Here is a 13,476-nt window from a genome sequence, read left to right as displayed (position 1 = left end):
ATCTCTCGTGGACTGTTTCATATTGTCTAACACAGATACTTAGTTATGTGTGATTGGCAGTTTCACACTGTCCTCTACAGATTACTAAATAAACACAAGTAAAACCATGCCTAACTTGGTAACAGTACTCAGTCCCTGTCGAGATTTGAAACGACACGTTGATTCTGGAGGAAGGTGTTGTGAGCGGGAAACAGATGTCAGTAATACATTGTAGCAAAAATCTTTAATGTGGCGAAAAAAAATGAACTTGTTTGCTATAGATTAGTGAATAAATACAAATAAGCCTATACATAGCTAGGTTTTTGGAGTAATCTGACAATGGTTCAAATTTCAGGCCTCTCAGTCGGCAACCATACACAACCATTTGCACTGCCCAGGGATGCCATGCAGAGAATAGATACCTATTAAAAGCAACAACCAGACAAGTTAAAAAACAAACAAACAAACTAGTACTACTCACACTGCAAATATAATTACATGGCTCATTGGCTAAAGAATTCCAAACAGGGAATACTCCATCTGACAGCATTTTGGCCATTCAATAATAGTTATGCAATGAGTAAAGGCGCTCTAGTCTGGTAGGGAGACCTGGACTTTGTATTCACAATAAACCACGCATATAGTGTTTTAAAATCCTAATTATATTTGAAATGAAATTGTGCAACATCCTGTGGAGGACTGCAGATTTCAGTAACAAAGCACTCACAACTCAAAATCCTTATTTGTCATGAGAGAAGGAACAAATTCCAAGTCAAACTCTTGCCTGATGATTTTGACATATGTTCTTCACTGCAGTAATATTATACGTTTAAAAACACAGCAAAATATCTGAGCACTATGCCTTGAAGCTAAATACCATATATACATTTGTTTCCTCCATTTGAAAAGTTCCATGATTTATTAAATTTGAAAATTATAGAGAAAATTATTTTTATATTTTCTATCTCAGATTTTAAAATAAAATACTATGTATGACAACATAGACTCTTGAAAACAAAGTATCCTTTAATATAATTTAAGACTGATTCATAAGAAGTGGATTTTTTATTTGTTTGTTTTCTTATCTTACAAGTGAGTAAGTTTGCCTTACATGTGTTTATTGTTACCAAGGGTATGTATTGAATTGAATTTAAAACATCTCTCAGGGCTGCAGGAAGCAATCATTGCATGTGAGGCCAATTTCATTTATGAATAGAGTACCAGATCATGTTTAAAATTCTTCATGGGTGATGGGGATTTTAGTGAATTTTATGAACTTTCTCGTATGATTTCTGTCTGTTTAATCTATTAAAAGTCCACTTCCCCTCATTTGAATATGCTACAAAAAATAATTATCTAAGAAAACCCTCGGTTTATTGCTGGCCAGGGGAAGATGAAGTGGTTATTATAGTGTTGTCATTAGTAGCTGCTCTCCTAGTAGGTCCTGCCTTGTAGGGAACCCATGCAAAACGAAACAAGATCACTGTGGCTCAGAGCTTCTGCTTACAGACAAGTGGTGAGTGTATTGAAAGTGTATTGGCCAGGCGTTCAAATCTAGATCTCCCAGATCAAAACCAAAAATTCTACACTGAATTACTTCCTTCCCTTTGGTGAGATTAGTTAAATTAAAGCAATCAAAGCATAAAACTTGACTGAAATTGTTTTGCATGTTTTTGTATGTATCTATTCTAAAGTATCCTACTTGCAATGCATTGTGAGAATTAAATATTAAATATAAGTGACTTGCTCAAGCATTCTTCTACCAGAGTTTTATTATCTATCTAACCTAGTTTTCATTAACAATCAGCAAAAGTGGAAGAGAGTTTTATTATTGTAAAACTTAAGTTAATCGGCCCATTTGTAATCCTTATATGATGGTAATGAGAGGCTGACTTACCCCATTCATTTCAACCTTTATTTCCCCTTCTTAGCTTATACTTGTTCATTGTTAATCTATGGGAGTCAGTCAGCTCTATGCTGCTCAGGCAGTTGGCATCAGCTGGCAAGAGCCATTGGGGCACATATCCACCCAAGTTGTATGCAGGGTCATGCTGGTTCCTTGACACTGGCAATGGTCACCGTACGTGCCTTCTGCAAACTGACCAGTAAGCAGTGCTCCGAAACTCTGGGCCAAGTTCCATTATCTTTCCATTCCTTTCCCCTGAGCATCATGAAGACCCACTGAAAAGCACTGAGTTGCATGCAGGCTGTTTTGCACCTCAGTTGTGTGTACACGAACATACTGATGCACGCGCACATGCACACATGCGCGCGCGCACCCCCCACTTCTTTCCTTACTTCTTTTAGGGCATGAATTCCACTGAATTGGAAATAAAGTGTGATGCATTTTTGCAACAACATCGGCTGTCATATGAACTACCTTATCCTCAACTCCCGTCCTCTACTGAGGAACCAAATAGAGGAGCTAATTAGTGGGCTTTACCTTTTTCCAGGCAATAGGTACTTACTTCTTTTACATCCCTCTTGGGATTAGTATTTTAGAAAACAGACTCACACTTTTGGTGAATGGGTAGTTTTATAAACAGCATGAAAGTATACTCTGCTATCCAAAGGCCTCCTTTCTCTCAACCGCAGATGTGGATGAAAAGCTGATTGCCTTTAGACCAGGGCACAGTTCATCTGAGCTTTGTCTTCCGCTCCACGTGCACCTGCCACTTGCACAGCACCACAAAGAAGCTGAAAGCCAATAGACGAGAGCACCTCCTCAGGTGGCAGCTGAAAAGCCCGTATGGATTTCTGAGCCACTGCTAATTTCCATGAATTAAACTCTTTGTGTTGTCCCCCACTCCAACCCTCCATGAGCAATCCAGTAACTGTCTAAATTTACTGAAAATACCTGAAGATCATCTCGTCTTATCTTCCATTCCTGATAGCCCTTTGGGAAGAAAGCAGTACCCATTTGTCAAAAATCTACAGATGGGGTTTATTATGTGCTTTAAAGTAGAAAGTTTAGCATTTAGTTCCATTATACGGACACACAGTACTTGATAATGAGAGTGAAATGTTGGGATAAATAAGACTGATGATGGTTCATTCATGATACATGTTGATCGTTTCTGACTGGCTGGGTGCATTGTATGTTTTGAACAGGTCCTTCAGCAAACATATTGCAAGAAGCTGATGTTCCTCTTCTATCAAACGACAGATGCCAACAACAAATGACAGGGTATAACATTACAGAAAATATGGTATGTGCAGGTTATGATGCAGGCGGAATCGATTCTTGTCAGGTAAATATACAAAACTGCTCACACTACATTTTCAGAAAATATTGTCATATAAGATTTCAATACTGAACAATAATTTGGAAGCAATAACTCATTAAGGTCACATAAGCTTAACCTATTATTTTAAACATGTATTCTAGAAGGGGAAAGAAAATTTGCCAACTGAGACTTTTTCTTTTATTTATGACCAATTTGCTTGGTTTTGCTGAGTGGATATGAGCATTAGGAACAAAAGTAGCAATTAAGAGTAATGGTTACAAATTAAATGCTCTCAGCAACTAGGCATAAAGTGTAAACATGAATGAATGAGGCCGGTAGGTAAACCAGGGAGCGGTGGGCCTGGGGTTAGCCCAGAGATTGTGCACCTTATCTGGAAGCATTTATTTGCAAATCATTTCAAACATTAAGTAAAACATTTCAATTGATTTTAAAAATAGATGTGTCTGCCAATTTGGTTTTTGAGTCTCTAATCTTCAACCCTGGTTTTGACCTGAAAGAATTTCTTGATGAAAACCACCTGAATAGAGTCAGTTCTCAATGAGCCACTTGCCAGGGAAGGGAATGAAGAGCCTATAAAATAACCAAGCATATTCCTAGCTCCAGAAATCCTATAGTCAAGATGCCAAAGGTGAAATAACATGAACTCACTGCAGTGATAATGTCAATATTACAATAAATTTTCTGTTGATAACTTTTGACCTATATGGCCTTCAGAGATAAGTCTTACTCAAAAGCTACCATCATTTAAGACAAAAATATCTTACTCTCTGGAAATAATAATTTAGGTGTCCATAACAACTAGAACTCCATACATACTCCAAAAATATGAAGCAAATTCTGTTAACATTTTGCATCATCTCTAAGTCATGGTACAATGTGGAGTGGTTACTAAAGGCATGCACTCTGTGTTTCAACTGCTCTTGTTTGGCCCAGTTTTAACACTTATTATTAGGGAGGAGCCCTGGTTGCATAGTCGTTACGAGTTAGCCTGCTAACAAAAGGTTAGCAGTTCAAAGCCACCAGCCACCTCATAGGAGAAAGATGGTGCTTTCTCCTCCCGTAAAGAGTTAGTGTTTGGGAAACCCCAAAAGCCAGTCTACCAAATACTGTAGGCTCACCCTGAGTCAGAATGGACTCAGTGGCAGTGAGTTGGTTTGGGTATTTTTGGACAAGTGACTTCGGTTTTACAGGGAAGTTTAAATGAGGTGATATCTGAAAGGTATGATGCATACTCCCTGGGCCAATCAATATGAGCATTCAAAAATATTACCAGTTTCCATTACAAACTTAGTAAATAAATTTCCTGGCATATTTTCAGTATTATGAAATTAATAAAATATTAATGCATTAAAGTCCACTGGATTCAATTAAACCTGAAAGCATCGGTGAATAAATGAATAATTTAAAATGTGGAAGTAGCACTTTCCACCAATGGAACATGCTTTCATTTCTATTTAAGTACAAACAAGCTAATTATATATATTAACATGCATTAACACATTTGTATCATAATAATTTAACTTGACACAAGACATTTTTAACAAATGTATACACAGAAAAATCTGCGTGTTTTCACTAAAGTCAAAGCCTCAAGTCTTGCATACTTTCAACTTTGTTTTACATTTATTCTGCTTTGGAGAACACTTGCAAATTTAAGATCAAAAGGATATTTTTTCTTAAAATTTTCTCTAGTTCTTATACTTCTCTTTTAAAAAGAAAAGTGTGATCAAGGTAAAAGACATTGCCACGCAGGGAGGGATTTAGAGAATTATTGCACAAGAGGGAAATCAGCTGTGAAACTTCAATTACACTTAATGGAAATCTGTGATAGATATGTCACACACTGGGCAGGCAATATGACTGCTAATACTACTGATATTAGGGTTACTTTAAGCCTTTAACCTGTATCAGTGCCCTGAAATCTTATTTTGGCTCTGGTTTCTGCAGAGTTTAGGTATTTTACTGATTCACAAGTAAGAAATTCCTTATACAAGACTATACCTGTGTAATATTTTTTTATCACAATTGAGTAATCAGGACCCTAGATATTCACATGATTTTTTTGTTAGACCTTAGGACTGTGTTATAGAAGCAGCTTTATTAATGAAATAAGAGTCATTAGTTAAACACTAAGCCATTGTACCATTGATTCTCAAACTGCAACACATACATGCATCCTCTATCAGATCAGCACCACCTGGGAACATGTTACAAATGCAAATCCTCAAACCAACAGAATCAGAAATCTGGCCACTGTCTAGGTGCTTCTGATGCAAACTAAAATTTGACAGCCATTTTTTAAAATAAAAATTGTGAGTCATTACCCTCATAGACTCAGTAGAAGAAGTTATGATGTTTATTATTATTTATAAATAGAAAATGCAATGAGAAATTTATAAATTTAAAAATTAATCAATTTAAAGTTAATGATCTAGTCTTGGAATTGACATATTTTTTAGGTCCTTACATATCTCTCGATAGTGTGGAAAGGAAATCAATTGATCAAATGACAATACTGTGGAAGAGAGGCGTTTCATAATTCATCTGGTGGTGGGAAATTATTGACCTAGGTTCCCCATGAGAGAGATCACCCATGAGCGAGCCACTCAGCCTTTAGCAGGCTCTTTGGAGAAACTACAACTGACCCAATATGTCCTGGGTGATTTAATTTTTGTTAATGCAATCAATATTGTATTCTTATTGTACATAAAACATTTTTTTAATAATCATTTTATTAGGGGCTCATACATCTCATCACAATCCATACATACATCATTTGTGTCTAGCACATTAGTACATATGTTGACGTCATCATTCTCACAACACCCACTTTCCACTTGAGCCCTTGGTGTCAGCTCCTTATTTTTCCCCCTCCCTCCCCGTGCCGCCCCCCCTGGACCCTTGATAATTTATAAATTGTTATTATTTTATCATATCTTACCCCATCCAATGTCTCCCTCACCTACTTCTCCGCTGTCCGTCCCTCAGGGAGGAGGCCGTATGTACACCTAGTCATCTGTTCCCCCTTTCTCCCTCTCCTTCCCTCCACCCTCCCGCCATCGCCACTCCCTCCACTGGTCCTGGGGAGTTCATCTGTCCTGGGTTCACTGTATTTCCAGTTCCTATCTGTGCCAGTGCACCTCCTCCAGTCCAGCCGGATATGTAAGGTAGAATTGGGATCATGGTAGTGGGGCAGGAGAAGCATTTAAGAACTAGAGGAAAATTGCATATTTCATCGTTGCTACTGGCCATCTAGCTAAGAAACAACAAAACCCACAAGGAAGAAGCACACTAGCCTACTCCGACACGAGTGCTGAAGACAGAGCGGGTACATAAGCAAATGCGGTGAAGAAAGCTGATGGTGCCACGCTGTCAAATTACACAGAATCTGGGGTCCTACATGCTGGAAGATATACAAGGGGCCATCTAACTGAGAAACAACAAAGCCCACATGGAAGAAGCACACCAGCATGTAAGATGACAAGGCGGCGGCAAAGGGGTCAGGTATCAGGCATCAAATATTAAAAAATAATAATAATCATAACGCTGTGAATGAGGGGGAGTGCAGAGTGGGGACCCAGGGCCCATCTGGGGGAAATTGGACATCCCCTTGCAGAAGGGCTGAGGGGAGGAGATAAGCCAATCAGAGTACATATAACATTTTAAACACGTTAGAAAATACAAAGTAAACAAGTGATTCCTTTCAACACTAACATACAAATGATGGTGGAGGTGGCCGACGTTGAATAGCGTTTCATTTCGCCATTCCTAAGACTGCCCTGACTCAGAACTAACTAAACAGAAACTCACAGCCATAAAAATTAAAGCTCTTTTAAAGAACTTTTCAGTCACCTATAGCATTTGAGCCTGTAAGTATTCATACATTTTAAAATTCTATTTCACAATTTTTATATGGACTAGAAGTCCTTGGGTGGTACAAACTGTTAATGTGCAGACTGAGAGGTTGGAGGTTCAAATACAGCCGAAGTTACTGCAGGAGAAAGTCTGCCAATGTGTATCTGAGAAATTGGCTTCCAAAACCTTTTGGGAGCCCAATCATGTTCTGACATTCCTGGGATCGTCCTGAGTAGGAGTCAACTGGAAGGCAACTGTTGCTTTGTTTTGTTTGGGGGTAGGGGGATTATATTTGTCAATCCAACTCTAAAATATGTAATTGTCTGCTAAAAGAATGAACAAATCTATATCATAAGAAATATAGTCAGCATGCTCTTTAAAAGGAAGGTTGATAAGACGTATACACAATCTTCAAATATTGAATGTGATTCGCTCCTTTTTTTTTAAGAGTTTGCAAACGAGTTAGACTGGTGCATACAGCTCTTATTTAGCTTTATTTTAGTACAGGAAAAAGCCCTACCCCTTTCCAATGATTTAAAATCTGCACATGGTGCACATGAAGGTGATTGTGATGATGAATTTATTGCTAGTCTGAGTTGGTTCGATCGTTTCAAGTGACAGCATAATATTAAAGGGCAAGTAGCGATTGTTCATGAATCTAGTGTCAGAACCAGCGGGATGCCTGGATTGTGGACAGATCATTAGGAGGTGCCTTTCCTTGTGGTAGACATCATACTTGATAAAGTAGAGGATCAGTGAAACTAGAAATACTTTTAACAAGATGGATTGCCAGAATGGCTGCCCCAATGAGCTCAAACATCACACTAGTCGTGAGGAGGGCTCAGCACCCGGCAGTGTTTTCTTCGGCTGCACATAGGATTCCTGTGACTCTGGACTGATTCAATGGCCTCTAACGACAGCAAAAATCACACAGACCATCGAATAGCTTACATATACTGGCTCCATCTAGAATAGTGGTAACGTCTGCTTGTTCACATTATTCAGTGCAGGAGAGAGAGAGAGAGCTTTTCTCATATATATTCCCCCCTAAAATAAAGCACTCCTGCAAAACAATGAAGTCTGGGTGAAATATTCTATTGTACCAGAGAGTTAAAATAAAAAACATTTAAAAATTAAAAATATTTGCCATCAATTTGGACTCACGGTGACTCCATGTGTCAAAGAACAGAGCTCTGTTTCTTGGGCATTTCCATCGCTGTTACATTGCTATTGCAAACCATCAGGACCTCATGCCCCTCACAACAAGCTAAAAGCAGTCTTTAAATCCTCATATATGTAAAAAGCAATAGGCTGTTTTAAAAATGCACAATATGGGTAAATATTTGTCAATTTTATATCATTAAATAATAATACTTTAAAAATAATGGTTATTTACATTATGCAAGAATGAAGATGTACAAATAAAACACATGTAGTTTACCTCTTTAAGAGTGCTATCTATATCTACTGTAATTAACATTTCCAAAAGTAAAAATATTTCTTCATTGATGGAAATCTCTGAAAATGCATGTGCTTCTAGCACTGGAGATGTCCTCATTATGAACAAAACTATACAAAGCAAAAAATTCACTGCCACTGAGTCAATTCCAAAGCAGAGTAGCCCTATATTTCTTCATAGTCTTGCCTATTTCAGCTGAAATATTAAGTTTTTCATATCTGATTATTCATGTCTGAAATTGAAAGCAAACGCCCTGGTGGCGTAGTGGCTCTGCGCTGGGCTGTGGTCCGCATGGTCCACAGTTTGAAAATACCAGTAGCTCCGTGAGAGAAAGACAGCTCTTTCTAGAAACTCGCATAAACAATTATAATCCAGAAACCCACTGGGGATCACTCGGAGTCAGCATTGACTCGATGGCAGTGAGGTTTTTTAGTTTAATATTGAAAAGTTAATGCTGCTCAAGGAAGTTGGAATCACTTTTATGTGTGCTAAAAACAGACAAACTCCCTGCCGTGGATTTTTCTGACTCATTGTGACCCTAAGGACAGCATAGAATTGCCCCGCGGTGTTTCCTAGACTGTAACTCTTTAAGCCTCATCTTTCTCCCAAGAGGCTATTGGTAGTTTCAAACTGCGGACCTTTCAATTAGCAGCCATACTTGTAACCACTACGCCAACATGGAATAATTATCTTTTCACAAAGCCTTTCATGAGACTTAGAGGTTAGCTATTTAAATAAACAAATGACTTCTAATGTATATTTTGGCGTATACACTTTTGATATACGTTAGATAATTTCTTAGTACCCCTTCAAATGCCATCATTAATGTGGGAAAACTCTTGCTTTGCAAGTGCACAGTAGAACAGTTAAATATATGTGTTCTTAGATATCGAAGTTTCTCTGTCTGCTTACTAAGGAACAAAGGGTGCTCATTCTTGACTCAGATAATACTAGGAATATAAAGAACTGATTTGAAATTAAATATGACTTATGAATGTCAATTTTAATTGATTTGCTAAGAATATACATGTACATCAACTGGCATTACATCTACAATCTCCTTTTTCCACTCACTCTTCAGGGAGATTCAGGAGGACCGTTAATGTGCCAAGAAAACAACAGGTGGTTTCTTGCTGGAGTGACGTCATTTGGATATCAGTGTGCACTGCCTAATCGTCCAGGGGTTTATGCCCGGGTCTCGAAGTTCACAGAATGGATACAACATTTTCTACATTAGTGTTCTAGACCAATCAGAAAGTCAGACCATTTTCCCTATTCTATGCTATGTAGCAGGAAAATTGAGTTTTGTAAAAAATAAAATAAAATCACTAATTTTAAAAATTCTTACTTAAACCATTAAAATGTTGGAAGAGGGAAACAAAAATGAAATTAAGTTTTATAATATAGAGTAAATTGAAAAGCATTTTATTTTTTGTGTAAAAGCTATTCTTTTGCCATTATTTTTGACTAATCCTTTTAATAATTTCCTTATTCAAATGAATGTTATTTTAAAGAATGTACTCCTAGCACTAGTACTTACTTTATAGAGTTATGTATCAATTTCAACTGAACTGGCAAAGTTCCCAAATATGATTTTTGTGTGTATGTAACATCAAAACTTAATTCTACTCAAGTGAACTGAAATCAACATAACATTTTATTTGTTTAGTATTTCTAAAGAGTATAATATGGAACAATTTATATTTTCAATAAAGCCTTTCATGATCCCTTATCTAGCTACACCATTTAAGATAAATATATGCATTGTGAAATTTGAACAAAATTAGAAAAGAAGAGAAATAAATTGTTTTGCTCATAGTATGTGATTATTTGAAATAAATAGCTATAAATTATCCACTTCTGACTTAACTTATTATCAGAATCTCAATAGTTTTCTATCTAGTTATATCTCATTTCAAATTTAGCAGGTCCTGGGTGTCTCTAACACATATAAAAATAATTAAAATTGTATCCTAGAGTTTGAACTAAAGTAACCATATAGTCTACTCAGATGATCTAATTAAACAATAAGTAAACACAAGTTTAACCTCAAAATAATAGTAAAATTAATTGATATTTGCATTGTCACTGGATTTTATCCTGCATTGTATCTACTGCCCATTTATTTGAAGCTTGAATTTTTTAGTTTCAAAACAAAAGGAAACCAAACAAAATCCACAGCCACATCAAAGGATTGCAGTTATTGCAAGCATTCTTCATGATTTGTGTGTGTTACAGCAGATATTTCTAAAGTTTGCCAAATTTACTTAGACATGGTTGGATTGCCGATAAGAGGGCAAAAATGTGGAATAAATGAATTTGTCTCACAGCTTTAAGTTATTGCATCATTTCCAGAGTAAGTATTAACCTCAACCTAGCTTATCACATAGAATCCAGCAATGTGTTTAGGGGGACAAAATTTGTACTTTTTTCTTCATGAAGCAAAACCAAACGAACAAAAACTCACATACATTTTGGCACGTGCTCTAAAACCCAGCCTAACCCATCAATGTGGAGTCGATTCGGACTCAGCCGTGTTATAGAACCGGTTTCTCCCCAGGGGGTTTCCGAGGCTGGACATGTTTCCAGAGCAGACAGACAGGTCTTTCTCCAGGAGAGTGGTTGGTGAATGTCAACTGTAGATATGTCCCTTCACTGTCAAGTGCCTTAACCACTGCATCACCAGGACTCTTACATGTGTCCATAGAGGTCAAAATAATAGAAGAAAGAGTAAGGTGTGAAATCCCTGAAAGCAGAGACCCATTCATGAGGATTTGCCTGAAGGAAAAAATCAGACGAACTATACTGGGAAGAAAGGATTGCTCCAGATGGTTCGGAAGGGGACATTGGTGACCACCAGACAAGCGGGAGTGATTTTTAAAGAGGTGGAAGAAAGCACCATAGAAAATCATGGGCTGTCAAGTCCTAAGACTTGTAGAGGAATGAAGAAAGGGAAACTATCATTTTAAGAAGGTATGGCCAGATGGTTGAGGACCACAAGATCCAAGTCAACAATTAATGGAATTTACTCTTAGAGGAAAAATTAGCAGTCCCCAACCAAGTATTATCAAGGTGGCACTGCCATGTACATGCTGACTGAAAGGTCTGTCGTTAGTTTTTACTTTCTGAAGATTGTTATATATCCACTTGCATTTAAAAACACTGATTAAAATGTACTCGAGAATATGTTCTGTGAAGAAGAACTCAAAACCAAACTCACTGCCATTAAGTAGATCAGACTCAGAGTGACCCTGAGGGACAGGGTAGAAATGGCCTTGTGCGTTCACAAACGGTAGCTGCAGCTGAGTGGAAAACTCCGTCTTTCTCTCCTGGAGCACTTGGTGGTTTCAAACTATTGACTCTTAGATTGCAGCCCAAGGCAGAACCACCACACCACCGTGGCTCCTTATTCTGGGAATACACCATGGTAAGTAAACTATGTACTCCTCTTTAGTTTTAAAAGTTCAACTAGAATTTTAGGAGAGGCTTTGTTTAACCTTGCCACCACCTTCTAGTCGGTTACACCTTGGGCTTCTAACAGCAAGGTCTGCTGTTTGAAACCACCAACCGAAAGATGACTTTCTACTCCCATAAAGAGCTAGAGTCTTGAGAACACACAGAGGCAGCCCGAGAAGGTCCCTGTAATGTCGGGGGCTTAAGTGGAGAGGAAATGTTTTGAGAATGATGAGGGCAATGAATGTACAAATGTGCTTTACACAATTGATGTGTGTATGGATTGTGATAAGAGTTGTATGAGCCCCTAATAAAAAGATTTTTAAAAAGACAGAATTGACTCCAGACAGTGAGTCACTTTGTGGATTTAATAATTAATACCAAAAAAATAAGAGTTGTACAAGCCTGGATGCAGATAAAGGGCAAAACCATGGGTTTGTTTGTCCGTCTGTCTGTATGTTTGTTTTTCCAAGCCTTTTTCTGTTTCAGCTTTGTAGCAGTTCTAGTCTTGGATGGCATGAATAAATGTGAACCTTAGCCTCCCTTCTGGCAAGTCCTGTCTACAGGAGCGATTATATCATAGCATGTCAAGAGAGAGCCTACCTCCCTGCTTCCCCGAAGGAAAGGTAGCCCAGAGGATGGGTAGTCCTGGAATGAATGAAGAAGGCTAAATGGGAATAGATCTAAGCTTAGAAAGAGTTGTTTATTCTTTAGTCTCGAAGCAGCTGAACAACAGTCAGTATCCACTAATTTTATTTTGTGTCTTGCTTAATTTTGCCAAACCACTCTGGGTATGAGTTGGGTTCATAAGAGCTCTTTATAATCCAACTGAACAGAATTGACAAAGGAAAAATTAGTTTTAAACCTTTAAACTACAGTTTCCATTCTTACCGCACTTGAACAGTGATTTGCTTTTATCTTCATCTATTGAAGGAAATATATATGTATTTTGTTCATTTGAAGATTTAGACAACACCAATGAGTATTCTTCAGAAACAAGAACTCTTTTATTTGGTTAAAAGGAGCACAGGGATATTTGAAACAGACAGTTACAATGCTCTCTTAAGAAAGAAGGACTCACATCCAAAAAGCCACAAGAAGAAAAACAGAGCCTCCGTTTTCTGTCCCAGCAAACTTTCAACTAAGCCAAATCCCTGGTCACCTTCAACCCATTTTCACAGGAACTCATAGCTCCTTCACTTGCTGAAATGCCAGTTTGCTGTGCTTTCTTTCACACTGATAGACACCACTCCCTTGGTCCCACTCTGCAATCTCTACATCTTCTAACAGAGGATAAACACAGCCAGGGAGGACCATAGGACAAATCTGCAGCTATCTGACTCCAGATCTCTTAACCCCTGATCTCAAGAAACCATCTTTGTTTCATGGGCAAGGGAAGAATCGCTTCAGTTCAAGAACCTTCAGACAGCTACTTGTGGTTCTATAGGCAACATGTGAAGACATATGATTTCTACTGTACAT

The 13,476-nt window shown here is 37.8% G+C and overlaps 1 protein-coding gene across 1 annotated transcript in view; it reads left to right on the top strand.

Moving 5' to 3' along the window:
• TMPRSS15 (transmembrane serine protease 15) overlaps positions 1-9,778 on the top strand; it is a 179,006-nt gene extending 169,228 nt beyond the window's left edge. Inside the window, exons 25-26 of the mRNA XM_004711306.1 lie at positions 3,091-3,230; positions 9,623-9,778. Coding sequence (XP_004711363.1) covers positions 3,091-3,230; positions 9,623-9,778 — 296 coding nt within the window. The remainder of the gene's footprint in view (positions 1-3,090; positions 3,231-9,622) is intronic.
• Positions 9,779-13,476: the final 3,698 nt, after the last annotated feature.

This window comes from Echinops telfairi, unplaced genomic scaffold (genome assembly GCF_000313985.2).
Source record: "Echinops telfairi isolate 266 unplaced genomic scaffold, ASM31398v2 ScPeMD7_7469;HRSCAF=8507_0, whole genome shotgun sequence".
Taxonomy (NCBI): Eukaryota; Metazoa; Chordata; class Mammalia; order Afrosoricida; family Tenrecidae; genus Echinops; species Echinops telfairi.
This window is presented reverse-complemented; position numbering and strand designations above follow the sequence as displayed.